Below are 17,088 nucleotides of genomic sequence, written 5' to 3'. Positions count from 1 at the left end.
TTGTTAGTATTCTCTGCTTTTATGGAAAAGTAGATTTTCATAGGTCCGTATGCCATTTTGGAAGTTGGTTTGTATTCTTGATGTGAACAATTCATAGGAAAATTTTCTTCTTAGGAATACAGAATGCATATGTAATGCCCTTTCTTTTCCATTTCCTTTCCCTTAGTCTCCCTTCTCTCCTCAGCAGCCTACATTTTATAATTTGCCAAGTCGCCCCTACCCTCCATCTTTGGCCTGTAAGCGTCCCCAGGAACTGCTGTAGAAACAAATAAATAATTTAAAATGAAGTTACACAAAAGTCATCATTTTGGCTATTTTTAAATGGCCTTACCATTTAAAAATTTTTTTTTTTTTCAACGTTTATTTATTTTTGGGACAGAGAGAGACAGAGCATGAACGGGGGAGGGGCAGAGAGAGAGGGAGACACAGAATCGGAAACAGGCTCCAGGCTCTGAGCCATCAGCCCAGAGCCTGACGCGGGGCTCGAACTCCCGGACCGCGAGATCGTGACCTGGCTGAAGTCGGACGCTTAACTGACTGCGCCACCCAGGCGCCCCAAATGGCCTTACCATTTTAATAAATGGTAGATACATTTCCACACTCGCTGACAGAAGCCAGCATGTTCATTGTTATGTATTAATTCCTTACCCAAGACCTAAAGGCTTATTTAATAAATGTTAACTGTTCCACAGTGATTTGGCTAGAAGTTTTCTGGAAGAGAATAGACAAGTGCTGTGATAGTATAATCAAATTTTTCTTTTTCTTTTCATAAAAGTTATTATGATGATAGCAGTATTGCTTTAAAACAGTACTTTTCAAACTTAAAGTATTTATATGTCACTTTCATGAATTTTGCTATGTTTTTTGACATAATTACTACTTTTGTGATTTTGCAGTCCTTTTACCATCTATTCTAGTATTTCACAAACTTAGGTGAACATGAGATACCCCTGTAGGGCATATTAAAATGGTTTGTTCCTACCCCTGGAATTTTACATCAGAAGGTCTGGCGCAGTGCCAGGATTTTACATTTCTAACAAGCTTCCAGGTAATGTTGATGCTATTGCTGCTGGTTCAGGACTACACTATGAGAACCACTGACCTATAGTATTATTAACTTAATATTCTTTTGGAACCTTTTTTCCTTACTTTTTTTTTTTTTTTTTTTTTTTTTTTTCTTCAAGGAGACATTTGATCTGTATTAAAACCAAGTAGATACTGTTGCCTTCCCTGTATGGTCTGAGCCTGAGGCATGCTTGCTTTATTCTTGGTGGAAAGATTTGGCAAAGGTTGTAAGACTTGTAAAATAAACTAATATTGAACTAAGTTTTCTTTTTTCTTTTTTTTTTTTTTTTTTTTTAGTTTTCTTTGTAATGTAATTAGGATCAAAAGACAATGAGGAAAAAAAGTAACTTGCTTAAAGATGATTTAATTCTGTGTCCATAAGAAACTTAAAAATCAGCTTATGTAGTACCGATGGTATACATGCAATATTTTAGCAAATCCTGCTTTAGAATTTGGCTAAGTTCTTCAGTTCACTGAAGTGAGCTTAGTGAGCCTAGAATCTTTGTATGTTTTCAGTTGTATTCAGGATTTTATGCATTGATTTACAGAATCAACATAAAAGAATTATAGAAGGCTAAAACTGAACAACATGCTACTTGCTATATAACTTATTCTATCCAAGGAGGTTCCATTATTGGCCAAAGCTCCGTCTTTATAGCACAGAGTTGAAAGGTAATACTTAATTTTTTCTGCTTGGACAGCGTTCTAAACAGGTTTTTCTCATTTATTTTAAAGAAGTCACCATTGTAACCATTAATGGCTCCGGAAGCAAACAAATGTACAGTTTTATTAGTGTCTAATGTATTTTATGAAACAAGCTTACTCCTGTCATAGATGTCCGTTTTTTTCGAGTAGCAGCATCATTGGCCATGAGTTATATTTAATTTAAATGGCATGATCACAAATATTATCCGAAAATAATGCTGATCGACCTGCACTAGAGTAGTACTTCCAGCAAGACAGAAAGGCTGAGTTGTATATTTTGGAGAGATGGTTGGTGAAAGATACTCAGACTCTTGGGACAAACTGTATGCAAGATGATAGAAAAGGTACCAGTAAGACTTAACTTGAAGTGCAGGTGCCTGTGGCTTCTGAGTAATGAGTAACAGTTATCAAATACTGCTTTAAATACCTATTGCTGAATGAGAAATTGTATGCCATTTTAGCAGCTTAAAACAGTTTCTCGGTCAAGAATTCCAGTGTCACTTAACTGAATGCTTCTGACTCAGTCTCTCACAAGGCTACAGTCAAAATGTTGGCTGGGCTACATTTATCCCAGAGCTTCATAGGGAGACGTTTTGCTTCCAAGCTTACTCCCGTGGCTGTTGACAGATCTCAAGTCATGCATGGCTGCCTATTGGCCGGAAGCATCAGTTCCTTGCCACATGAGCCTCTCCACGGGCTACTCACAGCATGGTAGCTTGGTTCCAACAGAGAAAAGGCTCTGAGATAGAACAAGAGCGGGTGGCCAGGATGGAAGACAGTCAGAGTGACATCCATTGTGCTATTTTATTTGTTAGAAGTCACTAGGTCTAGCCATCCACACTGAAGGACGTGAATATCAAGACACAAGAATCAGTGGGGACCATTTTAGATACTATCACCTTTTGTTAACTATCTGCCTACCAAGATATTTGGTTTTCTGAGGAACAAAGGGAGCTTACAGTTCCAGTCTCTGTACTTTTATACAGAACTGAGGATTCTTTGTACTGCTTCCTAAGGTTTCTTTTTAGAGAGAATGACAAGTGAGGGGAAGATCAGGGAGGATATCTGTTATGTTGCATTGCCTTTGACTAGTGGTGGAAGGATAGAAAACCAGACCAAGTTGATCACGTTGACTTTTATTGATAGACTCTGATTACTTAAAGATACTATAGGAGTGAATAGCAACAGCTGAGAGCTCAAACATGTTCTTCAGTATTTGAATGCTCTGATTTAAGACTGTTTGCAATATTGCTTCTGTTTGTATTAAAAGAAACTAGTATGGTTTGCAGACTAGTACATTGCAAATGATGCACAATTACGGACAGCAAGTGGCTATTCTGTGTCATGATTTTAGCTTTATTTTATGATTCTGAGCTTAGCGATATTTTGTTGGTGTATACTGTCATGTCTTTTCCTGCAGAGTAACCAGCAAAGAACTCTACATACCAAAATAAAATGACTTAGTATGGAAAATTAACAGAGAAACTAAGCCTAATAAGTAAAAATCTAGGAAACAACTACTTTTGAGAATTAATCTCAAATCTCTCCACTTTTCTGTATCCCAGCCGATACCACTCTAGTTCAGGCCTCCATTTAGTTCGTTCAGAATTATTGCAACCTGACTTCTTTTTAAAACAAATTTTTTTAATGTTTATTTCTAAGACAGAGAGAGACAGAACATGAGTGGGGGAGGGACAGAGAGCGAGGTAGACACAAAATCTGAAGCAGGCTTCAGGCTCTGAGCTGTCAGCACAGAGCCTGATGCGGGGCTCAAACTTCCAAACCCTGAGATCATGACCCGAGCCGAAGTCGGTCACTCAACCAACTGAGCCACCGAGGCGCTCAGCACCCTGACTTTTAACTAGATTCTTTCCTCTAGGCTTATTTGAAAGGAATGAATTTTTCTCTTTCTTGTTATGAAGTATTATTTTTATTTTTTTATTTACAATTTTTTTTTTTAATTTTTTTTTTCAACGTTTATTTATTTTTGGGACAGAGAGAGACAGAGCATGAACGGGGGAGGGGCAGAGAGAGAGGGAGACACAGAATCGGAAATAGGCTCCAGGCTCTGAGCCATCAGCCCAGAGCCTGACGCGGGGCTCGAACTCTGGGACCGCGAGATCGTGACCTGGCTGAAGTCAGATGCTTAACCGACTGCGCCACCCAGGCGCCCCTATTTACAATTTTTTTAATGTTTATTTTTGAGAGAAAGAGACAGAGATAGAGTGTGAGTGGGGGAGGGGCAGAGAGAGGGAGACACAGAATCTGAAGCAGGCTCCAGGCCCTAAGCTGTCAGCACAGAGCCCGATGTGGGGTTTGAACTCATGAACTGCAAGATCATGACCTGAGCCGAAGTTGGGACGCTTAACTGACTGGTCAACTAGGTGCCCCTGAAGTATTCTTTATTTTTTAAAATCAACTTTGAAGTATAAATAACATTCAGTAAAATAGCCATATCTTCATTGTACAGATTTGAGTTTTTGACAGTACATTGGTGTAATCACCATGATTAGTGTATATGCATTTTCATTCTTCCAGAGGATTCCCTTATGTATTGCTCAGCCCATCCTCATCCTGTACCCTAGACTGGGGGAACCATTGATTTGCTCTTTATTTTGATGGGTGAGATTTGTCTTTCCTATTGTTTCATATAAATGAAATGATTATAATTTTTTGTGCCAGCTTCTTTGTAATGTTTATGAAATTTTCCCATGTAATTTCATATATTGTCTTTCTTTTTTATTACTGAGTAGTATTCCATTGTTTGGAAATGCAGTTTGTTTATTCATTCACCTTTTGGTGTTCATTTGGATTATTTACAGTACTGGGCTATTATCAGGTTCTGCAAAGTACGGGTCCAGCGATCTGTTTTTATTAAAAAGTTTTATTGGAAAACAGCTGTGCCCATTCCTTTTGTATTATTTGTGGCTGCTTTCAGGCTAAAATGGCAGAAATAAGTAGTTGTGACAGAAACTGACCACATGGCCCACAGAGCCTAACCTGTTATTCTCTGGCCATTTAAGAAAAAATTTGCCAGCCTCTGATACTATAAATAAAGCTGCCATGAACATTCATGTACAGTGTTTGTTTGGGCGTTTGTTTTCATTTTTCTTTCAGTTCCTAGAACTGGAATTTCTGGGTCATGTGGTGAACGTATGTTAAAGTATATAAGAAATTAAGTTTATATGAAATAAGTTATAAGAACTGCTGGTCATATTATAGGTATCACGTTTAAGTGTGTAAGAAATTGCATTTTCCAAAGTGATAGTATTTTATATTTTCACCACCAGTGTGTAAGAGTTACATTCTCTCCATATCCTCTTACACATGTTGTATTATCATTTTTTAAAAAATATTTTAACCATTCTGGTAGTTGTATAATAGTATCCCAGTATGATTTAATTTTGTGCATATTGATGACTAGATGATATTAAGTATCTTTTTATGTGATTGTTGGTCATTTGTCTTTGATTTAATTAAAAATCTGTTAAAATCTTTGGCCCTCTTTGGTATTGGGTTGTCTTATTAGTGTTTGTAATTAGTGTTTGTATATTCTAAATACAAGTCCTTTGTTGGTTTTTTGTATTATGTATATTTTAATCCGTTCTGTGCCTAAAGTTTTTTTTAATGTTTATTTATTTTGAGAGAGAGAGAATACGTGAGTGGGGGAGGGTCAGAGAGAGAGCTGGAGCTGGGAAGGGGCAGAGAGAGAGAGAGAGAGAGAGCGCCTGTGTGCGCATGCACACGAGTGAGGGAGAGAGAATCCCAAGCAGGCTCCACACTGTCAGCACAGAGCCTGGCATGGGGGTTCAAACTCAGGTACTGTGAGATCATGACCTGAGTTGCAATCAAGAATTAGATGCTCAACCTACTGAACCACCCAGGTGCCCTTGTACTTAATTTTTTTTTTTTTTTTTTGAAAAAAGGCTTCATTTATTTCTCCAATTTTCTCATTGTTTAAAATGGGAGGATAAATCTGGTCTGCTTTGTTAGGGCAGGGACAGTAGTTTTTTGTTCATTGCTGTGTCTCTGGTGGGTAGCACAAAATGTGGCAAAAACTAGCTATCCAAAGGTCTCATCTGAATGAATTAGTATTTAGAATACCAACAATCGTGGGATCACGTATTACCCATACTGTTTTCTGAGAATAGATGAGTTCTTTGTTATAATTCTTTGCAAATTATGAAAAGTAAACATTCTGTTTTATTCTTGTTGAAGTTTACAAGGTGACAGTAAGGCATTTTAGCCTTGGTGCCTGCATTCCATCTTCTAGAAGGTATTCATTATTACTCTTTTGTGCACAAGTATTATCCACCTGAACATTTGTAATCCAGTCAAGCCTTTTTTTGTGTGTTTTCAAAGGTGATTTGTTCCATAGGTGTCCTTTGGTCGTTAGTCATTGAAGAGCTAAAGAAAAGTTTCTAGTAACATTGTGTTCCAGCGATTTAAAAGAAAAGCATGAAGTTCAGTGTTTTCGCACTATCAGAATTAATTTCATATGTATCAAAGAATGATCCTTGAATTAAGGTTCTGTGGGCAGTTTTTTTGTTTGTTTTTGACAGATTTTTAAAACTTGCTTTGGAAATTTTCTAACACATTATGCACCTTTTTTCCCCAAGATTGAAGAATGAAAAGGCGTTGCGTCTCAACCTTGTTGGTAAGTAGATTTACTTATTTGACACTCTGGCTAGAGGATAGTGAAATTCTGCTATATGCCTATTTTTTTGATTCTTCTAGGCAAATACTATTTTTATCTAAGTGAATTTTTTTTTTACCAGATTTAGTTAAAACCCAACAAAGTAAAATCAATCATTGGCTCTTAGAAAGCGTTAATAATATCTACTCAGTTTTTTCAGAAACTATTTAGTTTATGTTTAGCTACCTATATCTATCTATCTCTGAAGTTTAATTCTACTCCCTAATGATTAGAATTAGGAAGGATTATGGCCTAAGTATTTTGGAAACAGCAGCTTATATTTAATGATGTGGATACGCGCATCAGTCTGTATCGCAGTGTCATAATCTTTTTTTTTTTGTCATATTTATTGTTAGTAAATTTTTACTTATTAGCCTGACTTAAAAATAGTGACCCTTAGGCTTTATTTGAACACTTCTCATCAATGCTTTCTCAGTTAATAGAATAGTATTTCTAAGTAGGTCATCCATATCTGGAGTAGGGTCATTTCTTGATCTGTAATTTTGAGAAATCTAACTGAATATGACCCTGATCGTCAGATTTAGGGTGAGGTTTGTTAGCTCGTTGATAATGTTGGTCACTCTTTGCACAGTGTCTGGCAGCTCTTGTATGGTTAATATATTTACTGACTTTGAGGCCCTGGACAGGTTACTTATTCTCATCTGTGAGTAGGGATAATAATGTACTGATCCTCATAGGATTGTAAAGCTCTTGACATGGAGCCTGATGCTTATTAAATGTTCAGCAACGACCATCTTCACCATTAATCTAATCAGGTTTGTTTCATTATTTTAGAAAAGTTCTGTCCTTTGCTTTTGAAATACTTAGAACTTCATGTTCTGTTATTCTTTTAAAAAAAGAATTTTTCATTCTTACTGGACAAGAAATACACAGAAAAGCATCTCTTCCACCCCTGTCTCTTCCCCAAATTAAAATGTGACAATCTGATTTCTGACAGACTGGTTTAATTAGCTTTGAGCCCACACAAGCCTTTGTATTTAACATTGAAATAAATTTTGATACTATTTTAAACACACTGATGTTGAAAATTATAATGAATACTCATTGCATAAGTGATAACTTACGGTGTTGAATGATCTTGGTACCTGTTGTTACAGGTGAAAAACTCCAGTGGTTTCAAAGTCATCTTGATCCCCAAAAAGCAGGATATTCAAAGAAAGATGCTTGTGAATTAATTGAAAGGTAAACACTGGGCATGTTATGAGCAAAAGGTCAGAAAAGAGGGACTTGTTCAACCTGGTTCTTCAAGAGACAGAGTTCTATTCTGGATTTATAGAGGAGTAAACGGACTTTGTTATCTGAAAGGCTTTAAGATTCACACCCTGGCTTAGCTACTCTAGTAGGTTTGTAACCTTTCTGAGCGTGGGTGTGTTAGTTAACCCACCCAGTTAGTTCTTGGGGGTCAGGAAAGGCTTCCTAATGGAAATATTGTCTAAACTGACACCTGAAGAGTAAGAGTTAGCAGGTTGAGGTAAGTTAGCTGAAGAGCCTTTAGGCAGAGAGAATCACAGGTAAGAGCGACATATGTAGTGATCTGCCAGACATTTGTTAACAGGTTCAAAGAGGGCATTGTGACAAGTACAGCTAATTAAGGACCTCAAGTATCATTGTAAGTTTGGACTTTATCGAAGGACATTGGGAGCCACAGGAAGCTTTTTACAGTAGGCACCTGAGATGGTCATATTTAAACTTTAGAAATATCACAGTAGTGAGAATGAGGATGGATAGCCTGAAGGGGCATGGTTTTGGCCAGGACACTGTTGAGAGGCTCATGAAGCAATCCAGGCAAGAGATGATGGTGATCTCTGCATCATTAGTAGCAGTATGGTGAAGAGAAATGAAGACTCTGGAGAAATTAAAGAAGGTAGAAAGTCTCGCTCTTTAGTGAAAACTTAGATGTGGCATAAAAGGGAGAGAGTAGCATCAAGGAGGACACGTACATTGTTCACTTGGCCAACTGGGTGGATGGCTATACTGTTTCCTGAGGTAGAGAGCCAGAGATGGAACAGGTTTGGTGGGGGATGAGGGGGACTGGGGTGAACATAAGTTCACTTTTGATGTGTTAAGCCTCCATGGGACATCCAAATGGAGATGTCCAGGAGGTGGTTGAATATGAGGATCTGGAGTTTAGCAGATACTTGGAATAGCAGGCAGTGATTTGGTTGCTGAAGTTTCAGAAATGGTTGGGTTATCCAGGAAAGGTCTGAAGTCTGAGGACTCGAGAAACTCAGAAGAATACAAAAATTTCAAGGACGGGTGAAGCCTGGGGTTTATATTTTAAATGAAGTAATGTCAGCCCAATGTACAGACTTGTAATTCAGGTTGCTTTCTCATTTCTCAGGTATTTAAATCGATTCAGCAGTGAACTAGAGCAGATTGAATTACATAACAGCATCAAAGACAGGCAGGGAAGGCGGCACTGTTCCCGGGAGACAGTCATCAAGCAGACAATGGAGCGTGAGCGGCAGCAGTATGAAGGATATGGTCTTGGTGTGTTTTCTGTGATTTTATTTTTTTCTCTCTAAAATACATAGCCATATCAGATTTGTAATTCATTTCAAATGCTTAATTTTAAAAATTCTGTTTATTTAGTTTGTTTTGAATTTCTTCCTCTGATTTCCTTTCTTTTGTGAGTATATCAAACAATTTTTTACTTCATTTTTTTCCTTACATTCTCAAAACTGTCACTTGTGACAGTGACACCGTATCTTTCTACTGTGACAATAAAGCTTTCCTCTCCCTCTGGCACATACCTAATTTGCTTTATTGTGGAGTTATTACTTGCCCGTCTCCAACTACATCTTGTTCCTTTAGAGTGGGTGCTGTGCCCTCCCCGTCTTTGTAATTCTTACAGGACCAACCTTTATGGGTTGTAGTCATACTTGAAAAACTGTAAAATCAAACATTCATTCATTCATTGTGGCATTTCTGTGTTACTAGTTTACTAACATTTTCAGAAGAAAAGCACTTAAGTGAGGGTACTTAAGGCTTGCAAGGCCCACAAACGGTGATGACACAGAGGCAACATGGCCTGCAGATGGCATTTGATTGACTTATTAATTGCCATTGTAGAAAAAACCTGGTGATTGCACATGAAAAATGTAGATTTCTGGCTTCTTTTTAAAAAATGCAAATGGTCTGGCAGCATAATCCACAATAGTGGAGTAACAGCTGTCCCTTTTAGATTTGATCATATATTCTTAAGTTTGCCATGGTCCTGTACATTCCTTCATTCACATTCCATTCCTAGCCATGTTATGATTGCATTTATGGTACATGGATTTACTTAAAAAGCATAGTATGAACGAAATAATAGCAAATTAAATTTTTAAATTTTGGTAATAATAACACTGAAACATGGGACCCTAAAGGAAGTATCTTGTGGATAACTGTTGTGTTGGTCCCAGCCTATTGATAGTGGTGCTGTCTGCTAGACATGCCTGAAGTACCCACCTGGGCGCCTGGTACTTGTGGTGCGCCCCCATGGGCATTTCCCCAACCAGAGCCAGTGTTGTGGTGGGACCAGGTTTTGTGGTTCGTATTAGGATTGCATGTTGCACCTCAGTAACAACCATCAGGGGACTTTGGGAAAAAAAGATTTATTACTCACAAGTCCTAGAGGGTCCACAGCACAACCCAGGACATACAGGGAGGACAAAGGTAGAGAGAGGGAGTGTGGACCTGGGGCTCTACCTTTATTAGGACCTAAGGTGAGGTGCCAAGGGTTTCACAGGTTCATTCTGTATTGCCAAATTAGAAACACAGCAGTGGGAGTTAGGGCGGGAGAAGGGAAAAGTGGGGTCACTCAAGTGTTTGGTTACCAGGGCTTTCTGAAAGGGAACTTTCACGGATGGGGGCGGCCTGGTTTCTCGTCTAGTTGTTTTGCTGTAGCTGTGTCATACAGCTGGCAAGACTTTTATTTGAGAAGGGTGTCTGTGATACGGATGTCTAGACAATCAAAAGCTTAACGTCAGGCACCTACACTATAGTAATGCTAGAAACCCTGAAGTAGTTGGTAGTTCCTCTTCATTATCTGTAAGAAGTGCGTTCCTAACTGAAAAAATAACAGAAAATAGTTTTAGAACTAGATAGATCTGATTTAAACCCTTACAGCTTACTATTAAACAGGACAAGTTATTTAAATCCTCCCCTCCTGCGGCTTTGTTTTCTTCAGTTTAAACATTGCAATAAATAGCATACTTACTTCCACAGGTTGTTTAAAAGTTACATAAAGTTTGATTTATCAAAGTACCTGACACAGGAAGTTGAGGGAGAGCTTCAACTACTCCCTTTCATGGAGTTGTCACCATCAGACTATAAAATTTGTTTATGTTTGTAGTCTCCATTTTTCCTCATGTTCCATTTTCTTTGTAACCCACTTTAATTAGCTGTCGTTTCCACTCAACTAACAGTACTGGCAAATAGTTGCTATACTGGGCATTGATTCTCAGTCAACTTTTCTGCATCATTTGATACATATGATCAATCATTTCATTTTCTTGTCACACGTTTCATTTGGTAAAGAAGACCCTTTCCTACTTGTCTTTCTAGGTCACTGGCCGAGACTTTAGTGTCCTAAATTGACTCCTCTTCACAAACTAAATATTGGCCAAGGTCTCTATTTTGGGGGCCTCTTCTTTTTATCTGTCTATACCAACTCCTAATGGATTTCATTCCGTCTCGGTTTGAGATACTGTCTACATGCCCATAATTTCTAAATTTGTATCTGTCAGTGCTAACTTGTCCCTAGAACTCCAGATTTGCATTATCAAAGATGGGTTTCTTAAAATCTCTACTTGAATGTCTTATAGGCATCTCAGACCTGACCTGTTCCAAAGCAAAGTCCAGCTTTTCTCCCAAAACTTTCTTCTCCCACATGATCTGTATTTCCAGCAGCGGCATCAGTTGTTCAGGTCGGAAGCCCATGGATAGTCACTTTTACACTCCGTCCATATCCTCAGCAAAATACATTTTGCGTCTGATAAATTTTACTGCTACTGTCACCACCTCCCTAGTTCGAGCCACCATCGTTTCAGCTGTACCATTGTAACGGCCTCCCAGTTGGTCTCTGTGCTACTGCTCTTTCCTTCTAAAGTCTGTTCACCATGTAGCCAGCAGATTAATTAACAGGACGTGGCCAAGGTCAACATGTATTGGTGAGTGAGTCAGCCCAAAAACTCAGATCCGGTGTTGTTTCAGGCGTGCCACAGTGCTGCTTCCAGTGTCAGGGAGTGCGTCTGGTGAATAAGTCACCTTCTTAAACTAAGCCCTTTATACTTCCAAAACTTACTTTTCATGTAGCATTACAGCAGTGCTTTGAAATTTTGTTTTGCTTTGGATGTTTTCGCTGTCACTTTTGTATGTGAGATAATAAACAAGGAAACTGTAAAGTGTTGTAATTTAAAGAACATTGATTAATGGATGTAAATTATTTTCTTTCCTAGAGATTCCAGACATTGTAAATGCAGGTAATCTGAAAACTTTTAGGTAAGTCTGTCTCTTTTTATTACTCCTTGAAGCTGCATGTAAAATACACGAGACATAAACTTTCTTCCCTTATGAACCTAGAACTTTGAACTTAGCTCTAATGAGCTAAAAAAACAAAAAACAAAAAACAAAACTCAAGGGTTTCTTTTAACTTTTTCTGTTTTATCAAAGTAAGGCTTTTCCTAACTTGTGTTTCTTTGAAACACCTGATGTACACCGAAATGATAGTGACATGGTGCTTTTATTTATTTTTAAAAGAAAATTTAGATACCTTAATATAATACCTAAAAGAACTTGTTCTCACTATTCTTCCCCAGTTCATACTTTTTAAAAGATAACCTAACAGCAACAGACTTGATGGCTCAGAGTTCTTTCAGAAAGGATGGTTATTGGGAAGTGATCCCAGAGAAAAAGTTAAGTCATCAAGAACTAGTTAGTCTGGTAGTTGAAAGATTGAGTTTTCTAGTGTAACAATAACATGTTTTTCGTTTCTGAAAATTACTGTGATTTACCACCATGTGTGAAAAGAAAAATCTTTTCTGACTGCATTTTGGAAATTTGCCAGGTATGATCTAGGTCCTACTTTTTATTTATTAAAATTTTTTTTTCATTTTTATTTATTTTTGAGAGAAAGAGAGACAAAATGTGAGCAGGGGAGGGACAGAGAGTGAGAGGGAGACACAGAATCCAAAACAGGCTCCAGGCTCTGAGCTGTCAGCACAGAGCCCCACGTGGGTCTGGAACTCCTGAGCTGTGAGATCATGACTTGAACTGAAGTCGGACTCAACTGACTGAGCCACCCAGGTGTCTTAGTTCCTACCTTTTAGATTCTTGAAACCATATGGCCAGACTGAAGATTCAGGTTAGGGAGAATAAAAGAATGGAACAGAGCCTCCTTCTAACTTCTACCTAATATTTTCCTGAATTGCATTTTGGAAGTTTTGGATATGTGGGAATCTGCGTGCAGTTATAGCTATTGTAGGTTAATGAGAAGATGCAAGAAATACGGACAAAGCAGACCTCAGTTCTTGGGACTCTTTTTTTTCCTAATGCATTTATGTTGTTTGTTTCTAGTGCATTTGAATCTACTATACATTCATAAACTTTGTTCTACTGCTTTTAGAGTTTTAAATACATTGACTGTTTCCCCATCTCACACCCCAGCAACCCTCTGTGTGTACTCTCTTTTGTTTAGGGAGTGGGATTTGGATCTGAAGAAATTGCCAACCATTAAAATGAGAAAAATTTGTGCTAATGATGCAGTTCCCAAGAAGTGCAAGAAGAAAACTATTATAACCGTAGACAAAGATTTAGGGGAATTGGAACTAAAAGATGAATCCAGTGACTCAGATGAGGAAATGACTGCAGTGGCCTAATTGTCCTTTATTTCAGTTGAAAGTAAATAAATGGAAAGCGTAGTTATATTTGAACTGATTATGGTAAATAACTGTCTACATACAAGAATTTGCCATGTAGCTTATCATCTTCCATGATGAAACTCCCATTTGCAGTTTCAAAAAGTGTTATGATTTTCACTTAAAAATAAGTGTTACTTTCCATTTACATTAAGTTGCTAAAATAGATATAGTGAAATAAAATAAAAGTACAATCTAAGATCCATTTAACATGATTTTCCTGGGCATAGGGAGTGATCTGAATAAGGAAAAAAAAGTGTTTTAATTTTTTTCATGTTCACCTTGGATCACCTAATCTCAGACTGTGGGGTATGTACAGCAATGTGTTTTCTGAAAGGGTCCCGTGCATACTTCTTGAGTAGTGGTGATAACAAAATTGTCTTTCAGTAATAGTGTTTCACTAATCTTCCTCTTAAATTAAATCTATTTTCTTTCCTTGTAAGATAGGGAAAATGTGATATAGGATAAATACACACTGATGGATTGTACATTATTTTTATTATCTTTGAGCCAGAGTTTAATGGTAAAGAAAAAAATGGTGACTATTTTCATAATGTTAGTCTCCCACACTGTAATTTGTTATCTTTTAACAAATAAGATAAGTGGTTGCAGGTTAACTCTTTTTGTTTGTATATTTCCTGCATGAAGGCTGATAGGTTTTATCTGTGGAAACAAAGATCAGAGCATCAGTTATTGCGATTGTGTTATTTATTCTTCTAAGTGATACACTGAATGACATATAATATAACTCAGTATTTCAGATATGAAAAAAATGAATGTTAGAATGTTGTTCTTTATAGGACTTGTTAAATGCAGTTATCTTTTAGGCTGTTTTCTAAGGGATACAATGCAAGTGTCTTTGAGTATTTTCAAGAAAATAAATGTAAAAGGATGCTATAAGAGGTTTACTAGACATTAACTAAGTCTTGTTAACAACTTATTTAAAATATTACAGCTTTTTTTACTATTGACATTTAAAAATAAAATATATTTCCATAATTTCACTTCTTAAAGTTCCAATTATTTCATTTTCAGTGTTTCAGTGTTTCAACTGATGCTGATTTGCTTTCTTTAGTAATCTTTGTAAGAGTATGGTTTTATGGTTAGAGAAGTTCCTGTCTCTTTAGTCACTGGAAAGTGTCCTTTTTTTTGGGGGGGGGGTTCATTTTTGTTTCAAAATGGCTATAAACACTGAATCTTTTTTTTTCTTTCAATATATGAAGTTTATTGTCAAATTGGTTTCCATACAACACCCAGTGCTCATCCCAAAAGGTGCCCTCCTCAGTACCCATCACCCACCCTCCCCTCCCTCCCACCCCCCATCAACCCTCAGTTCTCAGTTTTTAAGAGTCTCTTATGCTTTGGCTCTCTCCCACTCTAACCTCTTTTTTTTTTTTTTCCTTCCCCTCCCCCATGGGTTTCTGTTAAGTTTCTCAGGATCCACATAAGAGTGAAACCATATGGTATCTGTCTTTCTCTGTATGGCTTATTTCACTTAGCATAATGCTCTCCAGTTTCATCCATGTTGCTACAAAGGGCCATATTTCATTCTTTCTCATTGGCACATAGTACTCCATTGTGTATATAAACCACAATTTCTTTATCCATTCATCAGTTGATGGACATTTAGGCTCTTTCCATAATTTGGCTATTGTTGAGAGTGCTGCTATAAACATTGGGGTACAAGTGCCCCTATGCATCAGTACTCCTGTATCCCTTGGGTAAATTCCTAGCAGTGCTATTGCTGGGTCATAGGGTAGGTCTATTTTTAATTTTTTGAGGAACCTCCACACTGTTTTCCAGAGCAGCTGCACCAATTTGCATTCCCACCAACAGTGCAAGAGGGTTCCTGTTTCTCCACATCCTCTCCGGCATCTATAGTCTCCTGATTTGTTCATTTTGGCCACTCTGACTGGTGTGAGGTGATATCTGAGTGTGGTTTTGATTTGTAGTGAATCTGTTTTTAAATTATTTTTTGATGCAAAAAGGTGATTTTATTAAAGCACAGGGACAGGACCTGTGGGCAGAAAGAGCTGCCAAAACTGAATCTTAAAGAGAAGAGAAACTGTTTTATCTGGTCTGATATTTAAAAAGTTTTACTATTCTGTTAGATAAATAACTTATGAAAATGGCAGATTGTGCTCTCCCTTAAACATTTGTTCCTGGTTTTCCCTATACCATCAAAGCAAAAAATAGAACAAGCACCCTGGTTGGAACTAGAATAGGTAGGTATTTGTTGAATGGAAGAATTTACTTTATCATTTAGGATAGTAATTATAATTCATAATTTTATTATATATCATTATAAATAATTACCTGTTACTCCTGGCTGGACCAAAGTAGCCTAAGAGATAATTTGTTGTTACAGTATTGCTTTTAAGTGATATCCCTAATCATTATCTATAGAACATGTTTTTTTCCTGCAGGGATAACTTGTGCTGCCTTATGTAGGCTCCTTCCTTTCGGTCAGTAGATTGTCTTTGCAAGATGGCTTCTGCAGTCCATGGCCTTGGAAGATAACTCACTGGCAGTTCTTTGTAGACCAGGGGTGGTGAATTTTTTTTTTTTTTTTTTTTTTTTTTTTTTTGTAAAGACCCAGATAGTAAATATTTTAGGTGTTGCAGCATAAATGCAGTTTCTTTTTGCATATCTCTCTGTGTGTGTGTATGTTTTACTACCCTTAAAAAGGTAAAGCTCATTCTTAGTTGTGGCCATACACAAAATAAGCTGGATTTTTCCTGCTTGCCATAGTTTGTCAACAACAAGCGGAACTTCCACGGATATGAGCTAATGGTACATCTCTAAGCTCAGAGCCGTCAACTCTGACAGTGGTCTCTTTCCAGATATCCTAGTCACTTCTTTTCCTCACCGACATAGGTGTCTCCTTAGGACTCTGTCACCTCAAATAGGAGCTTTTACTATTCTTCTATCCCTGTGTTTCAGGAGCAGGAGATTAGACAGGTGTCCTCTTTGCTCTATTGCCACTGCCACTTCTCTGTTCTTTGAAGTTCTATCACTGTCACCCTTTCCTTATTATCTCACCTTCCAGAAGAACCTTCTCATTCATTGAAGACTTTACTTGGCTTAGTTTTCTTCTCCCTTATTTTAATCATTTCAGTGAATCCAGGACCTTGTGGATAACAAATCTAAAATTGTGACCCTTTTCTCCACTCCATTCAGACACTTCTCAGTGGCCACACCCAGATACTTACCAGCTCCTGAAACTCCCATAAAATTCGACTGTTCTGTGCTCCATTCACTATCTCCTATCCCCCTCCACTGCTGAAGTTCTGTACTTTGACCTCATTCTTTCATTGTGCACCACCTGTCTCGTTTTCAGATTCTTTTATGTTTTGTTTAGATTCGGGTTTTAGAGTTGCCTCCTGTCACATGCTCGCCATCCCTCTGCCCCTGACTGCATAGTATCGTCTTTCAAAACTCAGAGGAGCACACCAGGTTATCTGTCTCCTTTGTACCTGTTGTTCCCAAGTAGCTCAGCATTTGTGGAGAGTATCAGGTTTTTCCATTCATGTTTGTACATCTCAAGTGGGTTCTCAATACTGCTTAGCAGTTTTACTGTGTACCTGTAATAAGTTCATTTTCCCAACGTTTAGATAATTTTCACTACTTTAAAAAAATTTTTTTTTGATGTTTGTTTATTTCTGAGAGAGAGAGAGACAGAGCCCAAGCGGGAGAGAG

General features: G+C 37.7%; 1 protein-coding gene across 1 annotated transcript in view; it reads left to right on the top strand.

The window, feature by feature from the left end:
- The window catches only part of TMA16 (translation machinery associated 16 homolog), a 28,339-nt gene extending 13,951 nt beyond the window's left edge, over window positions 1-14,388 (top strand). The window contains exons 3-7 of the mRNA XM_047855327.1: window positions 6,390-6,427; window positions 7,585-7,669; window positions 8,829-8,977; window positions 11,932-11,974; window positions 13,170-14,388. Of these exons, the coding sequence (XP_047711283.1) occupies window positions 6,390-6,427; window positions 7,585-7,669; window positions 8,829-8,977; window positions 11,932-11,974; window positions 13,170-13,350 (496 nt within the window). The 3' untranslated portion in view covers window positions 13,351-14,388. The remainder of the gene's footprint in view (window positions 1-6,389; window positions 6,428-7,584; window positions 7,670-8,828; window positions 8,978-11,931; window positions 11,975-13,169) is intronic.
- The last annotated feature ends 2,700 nt before the right edge of the window (window positions 14,389-17,088 follow it).

This window comes from Prionailurus viverrinus, chromosome B1, assembly GCF_022837055.1.
Source record: "Prionailurus viverrinus isolate Anna chromosome B1, UM_Priviv_1.0, whole genome shotgun sequence".
NCBI classification, from domain to species: Eukaryota; Metazoa; Chordata; class Mammalia; order Carnivora; family Felidae; genus Prionailurus; species Prionailurus viverrinus.
Note: the sequence above shows the minus strand (reverse complement) of the source record. Positions and strands in the feature narration are given on the sequence as shown.